The sequence below is a fragment of the Asterias rubens genome, chromosome 3, assembly GCF_902459465.1.
Source record: "Asterias rubens chromosome 3, eAstRub1.3, whole genome shotgun sequence".
NCBI lineage: Eukaryota > Metazoa > Echinodermata > Asteroidea > Forcipulatida > Asteriidae > Asterias > Asterias rubens.
In genome coordinates this window covers 22,059,713-22,079,049 of record NC_047064.1, presented here as the reverse complement: position 1 = coordinate 22,079,049, position 19,337 = coordinate 22,059,713, and the positions used below count along the sequence as shown (strand labels likewise).

The window sequence follows — 19,337 nt, the reverse complement described above, 5'->3', positions numbered from 1 at the left end:
AACAAAAAAGGAGAATGTGTTGATAGTAAATAGGAAAACATACCTGTGTTTAAAAAACCCAAGATGTCAAGGCGATAGTTAAGCGTGACCACGATGACGTCACCGACTGCAACCAATGGCATTCCGTCATAGCCTGGTTGACTTCCACTACCAAAAGTAAAACCTCCGCCGTGTATCCAAACCATCACAGGAACGCCCTCTATCTGTTATGAAAAGGCAACACATACGTGAACACGTCACTGATCTCACTCTGACGTTTTAAAGGTTGACGATAATGCTGTATATCTAACCCAACACTCTACCAATCTGGGTCAGTTGACCCGGACTCCGGGTCCAACGGGGTCCGACCTTTTCAGGATCCTGCTGACTCGGAGACCGAGTGTTTGAATATTGTCATTTGGGGTAGGATTCTGCGTAAGTTTGACCCATTTCTGTGTCATTTCGGCACAGATTCTGGATCAGACACTGACCCACAAACAATTCAGATTTCAGAGCCCCGAATCCGGTCAATTGATGTTTTTACTCAGCTTTTTCGTTCCATCCGAAAAGTACCATTGCACGTTGGCAGCGTGCAATGGTACTTTTCGGATGGAACGAAAAAGCACGGCGAGTGACTCAGCGTGCAATGGTACTTTTATTTGCTATCACGTGACGGACAATCCTCCAATCAAATGGCAAGGATCTGCTTGGGTGTTATATAATAACATATACTGCATCAGCAATCAATATTCTACGAGTACCATTGCAATGTACTTTGAACCGTGGGTAGGACCCAAATTCAATAATAAAAAAAAATGTTTTTTTTTCTGCACTTAAAGGTTGTTGGCAAATATTGGAGCTGAATTAGATAGAACGTTGCTTAATATAGAGTTTATTTCAGTGTGAAAGGATGATGAATAATGTTGTACAATGCGAAAAGGGAACTTTTCAATCTGTCCGTAAGGCCAAACGTTTTCTTAACAAGTGGTACTTTAAAACCTATAAGGCAAACCAAGGGCATACTTACACGTCTAGAACTAGGTGCGTAGATATTCAGGTACAGGCAGTCTTCATTCGTATATATGCTATTCTGCCCACCGCTGCCTTGTATGCAAGCATATCTAAAGTACGTGGCGTTGTAAACCTCGCTTCCCCAACTACTCTTCTCTACCGGAGCCCTGAATCGCAGCGCTCCAACGGGTGGCTCTGCAAATGGTATCCCCTTGAAGACATCGATGTTTTTGGTGATATTGATGAACTCATCTTCCTGGAAAGTCACGGTGGTACCAAAGAGGTCACCCTGCTCTACCGTGGCCTGTGGTTGGGAAGCTACTAGGGCTACCAAAACTCCCAGCCAAATACCGGCTGACACAGCGATGGAGTACATATTGAGTATATTGAGGGTTGCAAACTGGGCCAGATTCAGTGCTTGTCGGTGAAAGTTTAACCCTTTTCCTTCAAAACTGGCTGCAGCTTTTACAAGCTAGCCTGTTGGCCACACAATAATAGCTGCCCCGGTTTCCACACAAAACTGAAGAGTCATGCCAAGGTTCGGAAACTCATTGTCGCGCTCTAATTTGCATGTGAATGATCGAACGGCCTTCAATATATTTTTTTGGCTTTGTAAGGTGACGTTTGTGAGTAAAGTTCACGTTGGTTGAATACTTGAATACCACACAAGGTGTGTGCAGAACAAGATGCAAGATGAGGCAAGTGGGTCACGGTCGTTAACCAATAACTGTTACCGTTGAATTGGTCATTGATTAGTCATTAGCCATTGGACGAAAGAGTTGCCGTATCATTCGTTACAGTGGCCACAACGCACCACTAGTAATAGTGGCTTCTAATATAGCGCTCAAATTCGTCACTCAGTGACCTCTTAGTGCACTCTACCATTATTATAACGTATCCTGCAAGGTATTGTGGGGCAACATATTCATGTACATGTACATGTACATTTTAAAGTTTTGAAGTATGAGATTGTTTTCCATTGCGTAGCATCGTATGGTTTACAATGTGCTGTTTTGCAATGCAACCAATCAAACCATGAATACTAGGGTGAACCCCTTCTCTTTTCGATGCAGGGGTCTGGTTGTACACATCTTCCATTAACAGTTTGTGTAACCTTGACAGCCCCAGATCAACTTGTACTCTTTGTGTTGATGACGAAAGAAAATTGCAATGAACTTAACGCACACTAGCACACTGTACCAACAGATTTACGTCCCATTCGAAGCAATATGAGTTTAGTGTCTTGCTTAAGGGAACACTCCACTGATCAGAAACACCGTACCACAGCTCGAGTCGGTTGATGAAGTGACCATTATTTATGTAAGAGTGTGAGCATTATTCTTATTTATCATAAATTAACATTTTCTGCACTATCTGCTGGACTATACGAAGATAAAGTGCATTCTTTATGTTACGTTGACATTTACAAATGGTGTTACGAGAGCCGTGGGTATGAGTTAGTTAAACAACCTCGTACACGGAAGCCCGGTTGACAACATTGAACCCTAATACTGTTTGTATGTCAAACTTAATGCATGTACCACATCCCCCAAAAAAGAAATCACCAAATACTAAAAAGACATTGACGTTTGGAATAATAGGCCCAGTAACATTTATTCGGTATTAATTTAGTTATAGTGCATAATCATTTTTTCATTTTTCACAGAACTCAGGCAAGTACTGATTATACAGTGCTAAATAACACACATAGGTGTAAGGGTAAAACACAACAAATTACATGCATAATGTTTTCACTGTACGGACAAAAGTATCCAAACTAGATTGTTTATATTAAAAGTTCAATTTTTTAAAAACAGATTAAAATAATAGCACAAAAGTGAAGGTAAAAGTTGTGCTAAAGGTTTTTTTTCCAGAAGGAAAACAGTAACTAAATAAAACATTTAGAAAATAATCCAAAGTAGTCGATGCTTTACATGTACAGTGAACTTCCCTATTAACTATAATATTTCCTTAAATTGTTTATAAATTGGAAGATTGGTAATGAGTAAAGGAAACAATTACTTGTGGTAATTTTTTTTCTTCTAGGAAGTATGACAGATAAGTGGTTGTTTTACACCTATCTACTGCCATAACACATAAACACACCCGGGTATAAGATGTGCGAAATGGTCATTGGGAGATTTGACTAGGATTCGGCGTAAGTTTGGGGTCATTTATGACAAAAATACAAATAATTTTGACCATAAATTGGTCAAGGCATTTGAACTCGGATTGGTGAAATATGACTTAGGAGTATTAAGAGGTTTGTTCTGTTAAAAGGTGGAAATTAACACAAATAATTTGGACAGAAAGTAAAGTGATCATGAAGTTCCAAATAGGCCGGCATTTTCACCTCTTTTTCTGACGTCCAAGAGGGCGGTCTATATTAAGCACATGATTTTGTCAACATGCAAGTTTCTTCAGCAATCAATTGCCAGTTAGTGCTTTATACTGGTTGAACTGCTCTCTCCAGTCGGCCATGTCGGTGTACTTCCAGGCTCTGTAAGACGCTTTCCACTCCCGTTCTACATCATCCATGTTGGCTGAAATAAAAACCGTATAAATAAATATAACTAACTGAACCTTTGTGTTTTGGCAGCAAGCTAGAAAGTGTACGCAAACTTACTGTGACTACGCAACTCGGTGCCCGGCGAAACATGACGTACGTAGTGTTTTGTCAACAGAGGGCGGTTTGAATGTAAACATAGGTCACATCGTCTATAATAGTTAGAGGAATTACAGTTCAGGCGGCGCACTATAGTATCAGCCCACCAGAGCTATGTATGGTGAGATTTGCTACAAATTGCGATTAAAAGCCATTCAATCAACAACAACATAACACATACATGTACATAGGTATTAAAGGCAGTGGACACTCAAAATAATTATCAGCATAAAACCTCACTTGGTAAGGGGTAATGGGGAGAGGTTGATGGTATAAAACATTGTGAGAAACGGCTCCCTCTGAAGTGACATAGTTTTCGAGAAAGAAGTAATTTACCACGAATTTGATTTCGAGACCTCAGGTTTAGAATTTTGAGGTCTCGAAATCAAGCATCTTAAGGACACAACTTCGTGTGACAAGGGTGTTTTTTCTTTCATAGTTATCTCGCAACTCCGGCGACCAATCAAGCTCATAGTTTCACAGGTTTGTTTTGTTATGCATATGTTGAGATACACCAAGTGAGAAGTGGTGTTTGACAATTTTACCAATAGTGTCTAGTGTCTTTAAGGGTGCTAGTTGAGACTCCACATTGGGTCGTGTTGCCTTTGGGCCAAAACATGGCGTTTAGCAACCACGTTTAGAAAACTGGTTCCTCCATATCTCAACTCTCTCATTGTACACAGCTCTGTCTGCCACTGTTATTGTTTTCAACCCTACCAATAGTCCTAGAATTGATTGAGGAGTGGTGGTGGGTATTTCATTTAAACATTTACCAAACATGGTCTGCAGCTGCACCAGATAAGTGTTCCAGAAATGGCACTGGTCACTCTTGAGGGCGCGTCCTGTTGCCATGTCAACGTTGAGCTCCTTGTATACCAACTCTGGGATGGTAAATTGGGGCCAAATATCGTCTGCTGTAACAGGATTTCTGTGGTAAAGAAAAGTACAGATGATAGTGACTATAAGATTGAAAGGATATAATCGTACCTTTTCACACGGGGAAAGAAGACACAATGACAAACACTTTTTTCAGCCTTACTAAAATAATATAAATGGTTGGATTAAATACTTTTGAATACAAAGTACAAGTCACACGTGCAGAAGCTTTTCTTACCCAGTCTTGGCAAAGTTTGTCCAGTATTCCATAAATTTAACAGAAAGTGCCTTCTCTGGACCAGGCACAAAGGGAGACAGAACTAGAGCAAACTCAGGGTCGAACACAATGCCGAATACGAACGGTAAATCCTCGGCGTGAGTCGCTCCTAACCATCCCGGCTGCAAGCCACCGACGTTATAAATAGACACGGTAGGGACTTGCGTCATCTGATACAGAAACACAGTATCGCCCGCTTGGGCGTGAATGCGAGCAACATTGTCAGTTGGGCACACGAATGCAAAGTCACCGGCAAATTCTACAAAGGAGTTGAAGTAATCGGCAGTCTCGTTGTCGGCCTGAGACCAGTCAACGTACTGCATTCTGACTGAATCCGCAATAAACGGTGCGTCTGTTGAACCTGAGTAATTAAACAAAATCATATCAAATTGAGTCTGATATCAATAGTGATAACATAAGGAACACAATTCCAGTTACGTAAGAGGTTGTTGTTCACAATATAGTGCGCCATCAATAGTTTCCAAGCAGATAGATCGTCCAATTCGACTGCCTTAAAGACACACTTTACATTATAAACACCGGACACAGTAATCGCTTGTGCGTATACATAGCAGTTGGTTGCATATGTCAGTTTTAAAGTCCGCAAAGTTTGAGCTATTTTGTGAGAGTTTAATCGGTCCCTCTCGGACCAAATGAAATCAAACTGGTTATCATAAAATGGCTACCAAGTCAAAAGAAAGTCTCCTCCTGGATTTGTGTAGTGGTGCACCATTTTTAACTCCTCATTTTGTTTTTGACAAGAAAATTAAATGCACAGAGATCCAATCATATTTACCAAAAGCGTATACGAGGTTTTGACTCGTATACAATTCGAAATCATCTTTGCTCAGAACAGGCGCCACCTGCGACGTGAAATACTCCGCAAACTTCGGATCGCCAAGAAGGAACGATGTCCCCTCATCAGCATTTGACCCCAGGAGGATCTCGACGTGGTTGTACTGCCCGGTGGAGTAGAGATTGACCGGGGTGTCAGAGAGGAATTCTCCGTCGTTAACGGCACTGGTTCGGAAGGCTGTCTGAGAAGATCAAGTTAGAAGAACTGCATTAACGGGGTATACCTAAAGTGTTTCTAAACTTGTGTGTTGATTTTAAAACAAACATGTGAGCACTCACTGAGCCTAAAGGAGGCAGACTTTGATTGGACGATAGCTGTTCTTTGTGCGCCCTCAGTGTCCATGAGACTCTGGCAACTTTGCTATGTAAGCGTTGAAAATTTGAAGCTTATCTGTTCATGTAATGATCCTGTACCTTTTTCTTGTTGTCTGATTCTGAATGAGAGGGGAGAGCACTCACTGGTTTGTCTCGGTAATTATCCTCAATTTGTATTAGGGGAAGGAAGTTATCTCAATATGGCGAGCTAGAATAATTAAGTTGACTTATGAGGCATGCTTGGTTTAAGAAACATTTTATAATAATAAAAAAAAAAAAAATAAAAAATCAAACCTCAATTGAAGCCGCCACAAGTGCCAAGGCGTCCTGTTCCCTCATGCAGTCCACAAGAGCGACGCTCTCAGACGCACTGCAGCCGAGTTTCGCCCCAACCTGGAAGGCCTGGCTCCTCATCTCGTCCTCTTTCTCTGTAAAGGCCCCCAAAGAAAAGGCAGTTCCGCTCTGAAACCCCAAAGGGAAAGTGTTATTATCTGACTTGAATCGAGAGCAAGTTTTCTCATAAGTGGTTTTCAAGAAAAAGAATGAAGAGAAAAGAAGTTTAAGATGCGGAAGATAGGAGGAGGGACCTAAACATGGTTTAGGGTAGACTATTCGAGACCAAGGTTCTGGATTGACCAGATATGTTTGTGCTACATTAAGCCCAGTACATGATATTTCATGGACCACTAGCACAGATATACTTTGGTAAGATAAGAAGCGTCAACACAAAATGGGGTCAGTAATGAACCAGTATAGAATTTGTCCTTTCCATAACTCGTAAGGATACAGACAGGCATATTGTCTCACTATTACATCAAAATGGTTTCATTAGATATACGTAATGTCTGGCTTTACCATATCTCCGACAGTGTCATGATAGTCGGTCTAAAAAGTCGTCACACACAAGCGGCAACCATTTTGAAACACCCCCTCTCCCGCCCACATGTTTTCCGTTATTCCGGATTACGTGATTTAAGACCACCTTCGCGTGTTTCACAAGGAACAGTCCTCACAGGACAATCATAATATGATATTTCGGGAAGAACATAAATAAGGGAGGCCAGACAAACCTGCATAATCGCCTGGCTGAACAAGCCTTCTGACATCTTGGAGAGGATGTGGAAACTGACGCTGGCACTTCCAGCACTCTCACCGAAGATGGTGATGCGTTCACTGTCACCACCAAAAGCTGTTTATGAAGATAGTAAATTCTCCAAGTTAACCCTTTCTCTTCGCTACATTCTCTTCGTAATATATACTATCATAAAACCTTTCTTAATTACGAGTAATGGGGAGAGGTTGATTATATAAAACATTGTGAGAAACAGCTCCCTCTGAAGTGGCGTAGTTTTCGAGAAAGAAGTAATTTTCCTCGAATTTGATTTCGAGACCTCATGTGTCCAGTGTCTTGTACGTACGGGACGGGACCTTCTGCTTAGTTTGTTCCATTTGGAGGACGAGACAACTATGGTTGTTAGTGGCTTGGTTATAAGGCATACGGGTTTTTACTGGGAGACACACTCTGCTGATAAGAAACACCAGAACTTGAGTCCGGTGTGCTTTGACTGCTAGGCCAGGACACACCAGAGAATGAGAGTTCGGGAAATTATTTTGTTGTTGTAACATTAGGGTCAGGTTAAAGCCAAAACAACAAACGATCTTATATATAGCTGATGTGATTTGGCAGATTAGTAATTAATTAGATTTGTTTTAAAGAAGAGTTCCTACCTGCAATGTTGTTCTTGATCCATTTCATGGCCATTTGCTGATCTTTGAGACCTGCATTGCCTGGAGAAGCTTCGTCGTCTACGTGGAGAAATATTCATAGTTCTAAAAGTTAACCTCTGACCTGAGTTCACACCACATCAATAGCAAACCAAAACGCGCGGGAAACTACGAACGGTGATTTGAACACGAAAAACTTACCTCCGATCAGCATAACCAAAAATACTTTGTACATGACTCATTCATTTGTCAAAAGTACCCAGAATTACATTTTTCCAAACATGTTTTCGGGTCAGCTTGACCAGGACATGGATCAGACTCCCTGTTAGACTAGTGAAACACTAGGTGGCAGCAGACTTACTGGCTATATTTCCATTGTATACGTAGAGAATACATGTAATAGCTTTTATCTGGTAAGTCTGCTGCCACCTAGCGTCCTAGAAGTCCACCATTAAGAGTGTAAAAACTAGCCGAGAGACTGTGTTTGAATGGACACTCGAAACACCAATTTTCTTTTCAATTACTCAAACTAAATTTGTTGGAAATGTAGTTCAGCTTTTATTTCACAACATCATTTAGACAAAATAACTAAGAGTTTCGACAGGTTGGTGTTTTCTTTTAGTTGAACAAATCTGAAGGGAACAGTGTTTAGGTACAGTTTTAATAGCCTTACCTGTTGTTAAAAAACCCAAGATGTCGAGGCGATAGTTAAGCGTGACCACGATGACGTCACCGACTGCAACCAATGGCATTCCGTCATAGCCTGGTTGACTTCCACTACCGAGAGTGAAAGCTCCGCCGTGTATCCAGACCATCACAGGAACGCCCTCCAGCTATTATAGAAAAATGCACACTTTTCAGTTAAAGTGAAAGCGTTAAAAGGAAACAATTGCGTATCCAACTTCCACATTCCGATTCTAGGTCCCACGTGGCATGACCCATTTTTCGGGCATGCTGATTCCGGATAACATAAACCAAAAATCTAATCGCAAATTCAACAATTAAAATCAAATAATTGTTTAAGTGGATCATAAATCCAGGGCATACTTACACGTCTAGAACTAGGTGCGTAGATATTCAGGTACAGGCAGTCTTCATTCGTATATATTGTGTTTTGACCACCGTTGCCTTGTATGCAAGCATATCTAAAGTACGTGGCGTTGTAAACCTCGCTTCCCCAACTACTCTTCTCTACCGGAGCCCTGAATCGCAGCGCTCCAACGGGTGGCTCTGCAAATGGTATCCCCTTGAAGACATCGATGTTTTTGGTGATATTGATGAACTCATCTTCCTGGAAAGTCACGGTGGTACCAAAGAGGTCACCCTGCTCTACCGTGGCCTGTGGTTGGGAAGCTACTAGGGCTACCAAAACTCCCAGCCAAATACCGGCTGACACAGCGATGGAGTACATATTGAGTATATTGAGGGTTGCAAACTGGGCCAGATTCAGTGCTAGTCGGTGATAGTACGATCAGTGACCGTTTCCTTACAAAACTGGCTCTACCTTTTGCTTATAATAGCCACCAAGGTTTACACATGAAAACTTAGCAGTGCAGTCAGCCAGTAGAACCTAATTCTACATCCATTGTAAACCATACAAAAGAGTGCACAGAGTGGGGTCGGGTACTCAATATCTGATTTACATGAGAATACAAAGTACACGACGAACTTAATCCACATATTTTTGGCTTTAACAGATTACGTAATGAGAGTACGCGGGTTGCTGATACACTACAAATGTGTGTATGTGGCTAACGCAGTTGGCAAGTGCTTTAGTTCTTTATTGTATTTCTGTGTAGCTTAGCAACCCTGAAATGTTTTTTCAAAAGCAATCCCTAAAGGTGCGAAGGTAGGAAACATTCGGCACTGTTTGTCCTTTGTCCCCATGTGTGGCACGCTGTATACATGTATAAACACTATCCAGCTAAACGACCTCGTAGACCACTTTTTTGGCTTCTTTAAAGCGACCTTTTCACCAGTTATAGATCACAGGTAAAACTAATAAGCTGCATTGTAGAACTAGAAGCGCGGTAAAATGTTCCAAAAATTGTTGTTGCGAAATTATCGTGTGTCTTTGCATTCACAAAAGTCTTTATATAGAGTGCGTTTTAGCGCCCCCAACCCACAAGTTGGTTACCGGTTGGTCTGAACAGCGTCGTCACCGCGCTCAACCGAACACGCGAAAACGCTCAACCGATGACCAATGTTTCTGGTTGGGGTCGCCAAAACGCATTCATAGTTGAAAAACATACCCTCTCGGTTCAGCACGAAATGTTTTAGATTTATAATTGCTCTGAATAATGAATAACGAACAAGACTATATTTTTGTTTGCCCATAATTCATGAACATGTACGAACTCATCAACAACTTAAACAAAAACATGAGGGTTTTTACACAAACATAAGAAAGACCAAGACAATTTATTGTGAAATTTTAATTTGATTGTGTGGGCCAAGCTACAGCTTAACCAATTGGGAATAAAGCAGACAATTCTGACCTTGGTGCTTTGTAATTATTCCTTGACAATAGACGTCAATATAGCACCAGTACTTGACTAAACAGATTGGAATTGATGCTGCGCCATTTAGATCACTTTAAAGGCACTGAACACCTTTGTTGATTGTCAATTACCAGTATTCCCAATATTTGTTCGATATTTTAGTTATAAATGCATAATCATTTTAATTTTTCACAGAACTCGGGCAAGTACTGATTACTATACAGTGCTAAATACCACACAACAAATAAAACAATGAACATTGTTTTCACTGTACGGACAAAATATCAAAACTAAATTGTTCATATTTAAAGTTCAAATGTTTATAAACAGATTTAAAAAATAGCACAAAAGTGAAGGTAAAAGTTTTGCTAAAGGTTTCTTTTTTTGCCAGAAATAAAACAGTAAATTATTAAAATATTTAAGAAATAATCCAAAGTAGTCGATGCTTTACATGTACAGTGTACTTCTCTATTAACTATATTTTCTTTAATGGTATATAAATTGGAAGATTGATAATGAGTAAAGGACACAACTTGTGGTGATTTGTTTCTAGAAAGTATGAGTGATAAGTGATTGTTTTAAACCTACTTATACTGCCTTAACACCCACCGGGTGAGAAATGGGAACTGCTCATTATGAGATTTGACTAGGATTCGGCGTAAGTTTGGGGTCAATTATTACAAAAATTCTGTGTAATTTTGACCATAAACTGGTCAAGGCATTGGGACCCGGATTGGGTGAAATGTGACTCAGTAGAGGTTTGCTCTCTTAAAGATAGAAATTAAAACAATTTGTAAATATTGTAACAATTGTTGGTTGGGCTCCTATAACTAATCCCGTTATTTTTGACAGAAAGTAAAATGATCATGAAGTTCAAAATAGGCGTCCTATTGACGTCCAAGAGGGTGGTCTATATTTAGAACGTGATTTACGTCAACACGCAAGGTTTTTCTGCAATCAGTTGCCAGTTAGTGCTTTATACTGGTTGAACTGCTCTCTCCAGTCGGCCATGTCGGTGTACTTCCAGGCGCTGTATGACGCTTTCCACTCCCGTTCTATATCATCCATGTTGGCTGAAATAAAAGCGTAAATAAATGTAAATAATTAAACTAAGTTGAGGGCGCACTATAGTATCAACCACGCCGAATAACTATGTATGGTGAGATTTGCTACAAGTTGCGATTAGAAGCCATTCAACCAACAAAATAACACATGTGCACACACACAGGTGAAGACTCCACATTATTGGGCAAAAAATGGCATCAGCCACGTTTAAAAAACTGGTCCCTCACTATCTCAACTTCCTCAGTGCACAGCTATAACAAATAATTCTGATCTTAAAAATAGAGAGAGGAGCAATCATTTTTGTGTGTATTTTATTTTGTAAAACAGTTTACCCAGCATGGTCTGTAGCTGCACCAGATAAGTGTTCCAGAAATGGCACTGGTCACTCTTGAGGGCGCGTCCTGTTGCCATGTCAACGCTGAGCTCCTTGTATATCAACTCTGGGATGGTAAATTGGGGCCAAATATCGTCTGCTATAGCAGGGTTTCTGTGGTAGAAAAGTATAGATGATTGTAAGATTGTGTGAACGTTGCGAAATGTGATAGAGGATTTCTCAAGTAATGTTTCTTTTTCACACGGTTGAAAGAAGACAGTGATAATTATTATTGTAGCAAGACAATAGTTTTGAAGCTTTTCTTACCCAGTCTTGGCAAAGTTGGTCCAGTATTCCATAAATTTGACAGAAAGTGCCTTCTCTGGATCAGGCACAAAGGGAGACAGAACTGCAGCAAACTCGGGGTCAAATACAATCCCGAACACGAACGATATATCCTCGGCGTGAGTTGCTCCTAACCATCCCGGCTGCACACCATTTGTGTTATAAATAGACACGGTAGGGACTTGCGTCATCTGATACAGAAACACAGTATCGCCCGCTTGGGCGTGAATGCGAGCAACATTGTCAGTTGGGCACACGAATGCAAAGTCACCGGCAAATTCTACAAAGGAGTTGAAGTAATCGGCAGTCTCGTTGTCGGCCTGAGACCAGTCAACGTACTGCATTCTGACTGAATCCGCAATAAACGGCGCGTCTGTTGAACCTGAGTAATTAAACAAAATCATATCAAATTGAGTCCGATACCAATAGTGATAACATAAGGAACACAACTCCAATTACGTAAGAGGTTTTTGTTCACAATATAGTGCGCCATCAATAGTTTCCAAGCAGATAGATCGTTAACATTTGACTGACCTAAATACCCACTTTACATTATAAACACCGTACAAAGTAATCGCTTGTGCGTTTACATGTATACGTGCATCTAGTAATATTGATTGAATTCGTCAGTTTAGTAGTCCGCAAAGTTTGAGCTTTGTGGGAGTTTAATCGGTCCTTTTCGGACCAAATGAAATCAAACTGGTTATCATAAAATGGCTACCAAGTCAAAAGAGAGTTTCCTCCTGGATTTGTTTAGTGGCGCACCAATTTTAACTCATCATTTTGTTTCTGACAAGAAAATTAAATGCCTATAGATCCAATCATATTTACCAAAAGCGTATAAGAGGTTTTGACTAATTAACAATTCGAAATCATCTTTGCTTAGAGCAGGCGCCACCTCCGATGCGAAATACTCCGCAAATTTTGGATCGCCAACGAGGAACGATGTCCCCTCATCAGCATTTGACCCCAGGAGGATCTCGACGTGGTTGTACTGCCCAGTGGAGTAGAGATTGACCGGGGTGTCCGAGAGGAATTCTCCATCAACAACGGCGCTACTTCGGAAGGCTGTCTGAAGAAAATAAAAGCAAAAGAAACAATGATAAACAGGGGAATATCGTTGGTTACACAGTTTCTAAACTTGCGTTTTAATTTCAACAGACATGTGAATGGCATTGTAGTGTTATTTGAATGTGAATAGACCCTTGAAAGTGACGTCACACTCTCAAAAACGCTCTTACTCTGTAGCAAATAAATGCCTTCACACAGGCCAAAGGACGCAAATCTTTACTGGACGATAAATTTTCTTCGTGTGCGTAAACACGTGGGCGTGTCACTTTAGGCGCATGGTCTATAATAATGTGGGGCAGAGCTGTGTATTGAGAGAGTTGCGACATGGAGGCACCAGTTTTTTTTGTCACGTGGTTGCCGGACGCCATGTTGTATCCAAATGCAGTACAACCCATTGGGCAGACTAGTCTGGCACTCCGTGTTCGCCAATGCGTTTCTTGGGAACAAAATGGCTTCTAATTGCAAATTGTCGCAACTCTCCCAATATACTGCTCTGATGTAGGGATACCAAGTGCGCCCTCAGTGTTCATGAGACTGATGCGACGTTCTAATGTGAATTTTAAAAACTTGACGCATTACTTTTTGTTTGACTTTGAGGGGGAGGGGGAACAACACACACTATTTTATCTTGGCATCATTTCCCTTAATTTGTATGGAGGTAAATCGTTACCTCAGAACGGCGAGCTAGAATAATTAAGTTGATTTATGAGGCATGCTTGGTTTAAGAAACATTTTATAATAAAAAAATAAACAAAATAAAAAACAATCGAACCTCAATTGAAGCTGCCACAACAGCCAAGGCGTCCTGTTCCCTCAAGCAATCTACAAGAGCGGTGCTCTCCGAAGCACTGCAACCGAGTTTCGCCCCAACCTGGAAGGCTTGGCTCCTCAATTCGTCCTCTTTCTCGTGAAAAGCCCAGAAAGAAAAGGCAGTTCCGCTCTGAAACCAAAAGGGGAAATTATAGTAACCCGTCTTAAAAAGAGAGAAAGTGTTTTCAAAGGTGGTTTTCAAGAAGAAGGTTGAAAGAGAAAGAAGTTTGGAAGAATGGAGGAGGGACTTATTTGAGACCACAGTTCAAAATACCAGATTTTGTTTTGCTACACGAAGCCCAATATTCCATGGACCATCAGCGCTAATTTGTTTGGTAAAAAGCGTCATCCGAAAATGGTGACATAGCGGTTTAATAATAATAATAATAATAATTATTATTATTATAGCGGTTTAGACTTGTTCCCTACCTTCATTAGTAAGGATACTGGCAGGCACTGATCTCACTAAAAGGCAAAATGGTTTAATTAGCCATGTCTTGTACTACCACATCTCGGCTATACTGGCACGATAGCCGGTCTGCCCTGTGTGCATGTTCACAACTCCGTCAAGTCGTCAAACAAGCGGCAATTATTTTGAAACGTCCCCACCTAAAGTTTTTTTTATTTTTTATTGATCGTTTTGAACGGAATTACAGGAAAAATATACAGCGCTCCCATTGCTGAATTGATACACTGAAAAGACGCATTGAAATTGTTTTCGTTACCAGCTACATTCAAGCATCATTACATATTTATGGTGCCGGAGTAAAATAAAGAGGATTTTTCGAGAGGAATATTTAATTGAGGAGCAGGCAAGACAAACCTGCATAATCGCCTGGCTGAACAAGCCTTCTGACATCTTGGAGAGGATATGGAAACTGACGCTGCCACTTCCAGCACTCTCACCGAAGATGGTGATGCGTTCACTGTCACCACCAAAAGCTATGTTTGATCAAAATAGTAAAATTCTTTAATTTACAATACTTCATAACTCATGTAAACAAAGCGCATGATCAGTGCGCATGATCAGTGCGTAAAGGATGCTGGGTGATGCCCGAGTCAAAGCAACACCAGCGAACGTGACGCTACTGGGCGAACTCCTTCCCTTCGCTACAAATGTATTAATTGGGTTCTTTTTGTGCATTAACATACTACTGCTTATTATTTGATCCATTTGGAGGACGAAACAACAATGTTTTTAAGTGTCCTTTAAAAAGACACACGGGTTTATACCGGGACTCAAACCCACACTCTGCTGATAAGAAACACCAGAACTTGAGTCCGGTGTGCTTGACGGCTAGGCCAGGACACACCACAAGATGAGAGTTCGTGAAATTATTTTACAACATAATGGTCAGGTTAAAGCCAAACGACAAACAATCTTAGATAGCTGAAGGGATTTGGCACACTCGGTTATTAATTAGATTAATGAAGAAGTGTTCCTACCTGCAATGTTGTTCTTGATCCATTTCATGGCCATTTGCTGATCTTTGAGACCTGCATTGCCTGAAGAAGCTTCGTCGTCTACGTGGAGAAATATTCATAGTTCTAAAAGTTAACCTCCGACCTCAGTTCACACCACATCAATAGCAAACCAAAACGCGCGGGAAACTTCGAACGGTGATTTGAACACGAAAAACTTACCTATTCCTGTAAAGCCCGACTCATTTTCGGATCAGTATTACCCAAAATATGTTGTACAAGATCCATAAATTGGTCAAAATCACCTATAATTACATTTTCCAACAATCTTTCCGGTCAGCTTGACTAGGAAATGTGTCAGACTCCCTGGGCCGGGAATCCATGTCAATGTGAGACTAGTGCATCACTGGGTGTCAGCAGACTTACCGGCTTTAATATTTCCATTGTATACGTAGAGAATAATAGCTTTTACCTGGTAAGTCTGCTGCCACCTAGCGTCCAAAAAGTCCCCTATTCGATCCAGGTGTTTTAAGAATGTATAAATTAGCCGAGAGACTGTGTTTGAATGTACACTAGAATACAACTTGTCTTCACTCAAGTTAATTTTTTAGGACATGTGTTCAGCTTTGTTTTCACAACATCTTTTTTTACAGACAAAATAACTAAGAATGTCGACATAATTATTGGTTTGCATTGTGTTTCCTTTTAGTTGAACACATCTGAAGGGAACAGTGTTTAGGTACAGTTTTAATAGCCTTACCTGTTGTTAAAAAACCCAAGATGTCGAGGCGATAGTTAAGCGTGACCACGATGACGTCACCGACTGCAACCAATGGCATTCCGTCATAGCCTGGTTGACTTCCACTTCCGACAGTAAAACCTCCGCCGTGTATCCAGACCATTACAGGAACGCCCTCCATCTATTATTAAAAACAATTCACACTTTTCAGTAAAAGTGAAAACGTCGCTGCTTGTGAATTTTTAGAAATAGGAAAAAATGGCGTATCCAACCATAACACTCCGATTATCGGTCCCATGTGGCATGACCCATCTTTCGGTCATGCTGACTCGAAAACTGGTTTAAAATTGGTTTGGCTCTTTCATTCAGATTCCGGATATTAACATATTAACCCAGAATCTAATCGCAAATTCATTAATTAAACACAAATAATTTTTTAAACAACAATCATGAATCAAGGGCATACTTACACGTCTAGTACTAGGTGCGTAGATATTCAGGTACAGGCAGTCTTCATTCGTATATATTGTGTTTTGACCACCGCTGCCTTGTATGCAAGCATATCTAAAGTACGTGGCGTTGTAAACCTCGCTTCCCCAACTACTCTTCTCTACCGGAGCCCTGAATCGCAGCGCTCCAACGGGTGGCTCTGCAAATGGTATCCCCTTGAAGACATCGATGTTTTTGGTGATATTGATGAACTCATCTTCCTGGAAAGTCACGGTGGTACCAAAGAGGTCACCCTGCTCTACCGTGGCCTGTGGTTGGGAAGCTACTAGGGCTACCAAAACTCCCAGCCAAATACCGGCTGACACAGCGATGGAATACATATTGAGTATATTGAGGGTTGCAAACTGGGCCAGATTCAGTGCTAGTCGGTGATAGTATGATCAGTGATAGTTTCCTTACAAAACTGGCTTAACCTTTTTACAACATAAGCCGCCAAGGTTTACACACCAAAACGTTGCAGTGCAGTCAGCCAGTAAAGCATACATCCGTAGGAGTGCGCAGGAAGGGGTCGGGCCATCGATATTTAATTTACATGTGAATACAAAGTACACAGCAGACTTATCCACATATTTTTGGGCTTTGAAAGGTTACATAATTGCTGACGCAAGGTGTGTGTGCAGAACCATGGCCGAATAAGGTTATCAATCCCGTAGTATACAGTGCAAATTGCTATTCAAAAATACTTAAAATTAATGACTCTTGAACTTTTATTCTCTACTTAATTTGACCCCAGGGGTCCCCCTACACCCCTTGACATAGTGTCCATCGCTCGGCAAACAGGACAATTATTAATGACAATAAAATACCTTAAGTTGGAAGTCAACAACCTCAGCTACACCTTTTACACTGTCTTCTTTTATTTGACTCTCAAATCTTGCCCGCATTGTGACTCTGTCTAAGAAATCGTGTTTCATCACCCCCATTCTGAAACAACTACAATGGCTCCCTATCTCTCAACGAATCATCTTCAAGCTGATGCTCATTGTCCACAAAGCACTTAATGGCAAGGATCCCCACTAATGGCCAATGGTTACTTATTGGCCATTGGTTAATCATTGGCCATTGCTTAAAAACGGCACTAGTTTAAAATTGATTACAGCCGCACCACAGATAGTGTAGTAAATTTGCACTTTGATTTTACTGTTTCCTTCAAATCCATTGCACCCATTGAAACTAACCGCTTGCATAATTAAGCCCTTGGTAATATTTTCCTTGTTGACTGACTGGCTTTGACGCAGTACAGTGAGCAGGACATCACACAAAGATGAGTCATGTTACAAACGTTCATAACGCCTCTCAAAGCAACAATCTTACTTCAATGTAAATGTTAGTGCGCAAAGTCCTGCAGTTATAGACTTATGAAGATAACATGGACATAATTATAATGTTATTAAAGCAACCGCCCTTTAAACAAACCTGTAAAAAGAGGATGACGCCATAACATGGACATAATTATAATGTTATTAAAGCAACCGCCCTTTAAACAAACCTGTAAAAAGAGGGGTGTCGTGGCCGAGCGGTTAAGAGCACCGAATTCAAGCTCTGCTGATTCTGTTCAGCAGTGTGTGGGTTCGAATCCCGGTCGTGACACTTGTGTCCCTGAGCAAGACACTTAACCATTTTTGCTTCTCTCGACCCAGGGGTAAATGGGGACCTGTGAGGGCAGAGATGGTTCTTGTGATTGATTTAGCCGAGTAGCGCATTTGTTGCACGAGGCTGTATACTCCCCAGGGAGCTGAGATGGTTTAAGGAGTGAATTAAGGCCCAGTGACCAGGGGTAATAATTTGAAGCGCTTTGAGACACCCATTCGGGAGTGAAAAAGCGCTATATAAACTCAAATATTATAAATATTACGCATTTATCCTTTACTAGGATATAATGGCATACTCAGTGGGTTAATAGATTGATGCACACTTTACGCAACGCAGTTTTTTTAAACCGCTTCAAACATCTGGAATTGACTCCCGAAATAAAGAGCGCGACAGACGCGTGTAAAAGCTAGAGCTTAGCACTCCACAAAATCACTGGCGCAAAGGGCAGTTTTTATAACTAACCTTTAATAATATAATAATATCGAAGTCTTATATAGCACACGTATCTACCAAACAAAGTACTCAAGGCGCTGAGTATAATATACAAACGTTCAGAAAGGTTATTGCAGTGATGAATTCTGAAACCCAATTAGTTGGCACCCTATACGGGTTTACAAGGCGCATTAAGCAGCCACAGCCACGAACACCGGGGCGAACCCCTTCTCTTTTAGATGGCAAACCAACTGTTTGCGTCGTGTGAAGGGTAACAGTCTAAACATTAGAACAGTGTTTTTACGCAAACAAAGGAAAGGCCAAGAAATTCTGTGGGCCAAGCCTTAACCAATACTTCACCTAGCAACGAATTGGGAATAAAGCAGACAATGCCGCCCTTTGTGCTTTGTAATATTCCTTGACATAGAAATCAACACAGCACCATTATTTGAAAACAGCTTGAACTGGATGGATGCTGCGCATAGAGCTATATATATTGACTAGAGCGCTAACTTGCTCTGCGTTTTGAAGCCACCCTGAGCGCAGACATGTTTGGTGTGTTGCGTGAATTCGGAATTTTAAGAGAACACACATTGCCGCGATTATTTTACATTCAGCGTGTGCGTATCCGTACGCAACTGTCCACTCGCGTACGTCCGCGCTACAAACACCGTAACTTCGACTTGATTGCCGTATTAAAAAAAAGTAAACGCGCCATTTAATCATGACGCACATGACGCTCGCAGTTTGTGCGCTGATCAGCAGATTGTGCGTTCACATTTACTGCATTTTTGCTTCGATGGCACATAACAAAGAACAAGCGCACTATCATG

General features: G+C 41.0%; 1 protein-coding gene across 1 annotated transcript in view; it reads right to left on the bottom strand.

Annotated features, from left to right (window-relative positions):
* Positions 1-16,824, bottom strand: part of LOC117288495 — a 36,036-nt gene extending 19,212 nt beyond the window's left edge. Inside the window, 21 exon segments of the mRNA XM_033769375.1 lie at positions 44-203; positions 1,007-1,462; positions 2,503-2,561; positions 3,426-3,533; positions 4,429-4,583; positions 4,770-5,169; positions 5,605-5,845; positions 6,273-6,440; positions 7,049-7,167; positions 7,707-7,784; positions 8,377-8,536; positions 8,755-9,176; positions 11,170-11,277; positions 11,602-11,756; positions 11,910-12,309; positions 12,759-12,999; positions 13,771-13,938; positions 14,632-14,750; positions 15,255-15,332; positions 15,991-16,150; positions 16,440-16,824. Of these exon segments, the coding sequence (XP_033625266.1) occupies positions 44-203; positions 1,007-1,462; positions 2,503-2,561; positions 3,426-3,533; positions 4,429-4,583; positions 4,770-5,169; positions 5,605-5,845; positions 6,273-6,440; positions 7,049-7,167; positions 7,707-7,784; positions 8,377-8,536; positions 8,755-9,176; positions 11,170-11,277; positions 11,602-11,756; positions 11,910-12,309; positions 12,759-12,999; positions 13,771-13,938; positions 14,632-14,750; positions 15,255-15,332; positions 15,991-16,150; positions 16,440-16,799 (4,315 nt within the window). The 5' untranslated portion in view covers positions 16,800-16,824.
* Positions 16,825-19,337: the final 2,513 nt, after the last annotated feature.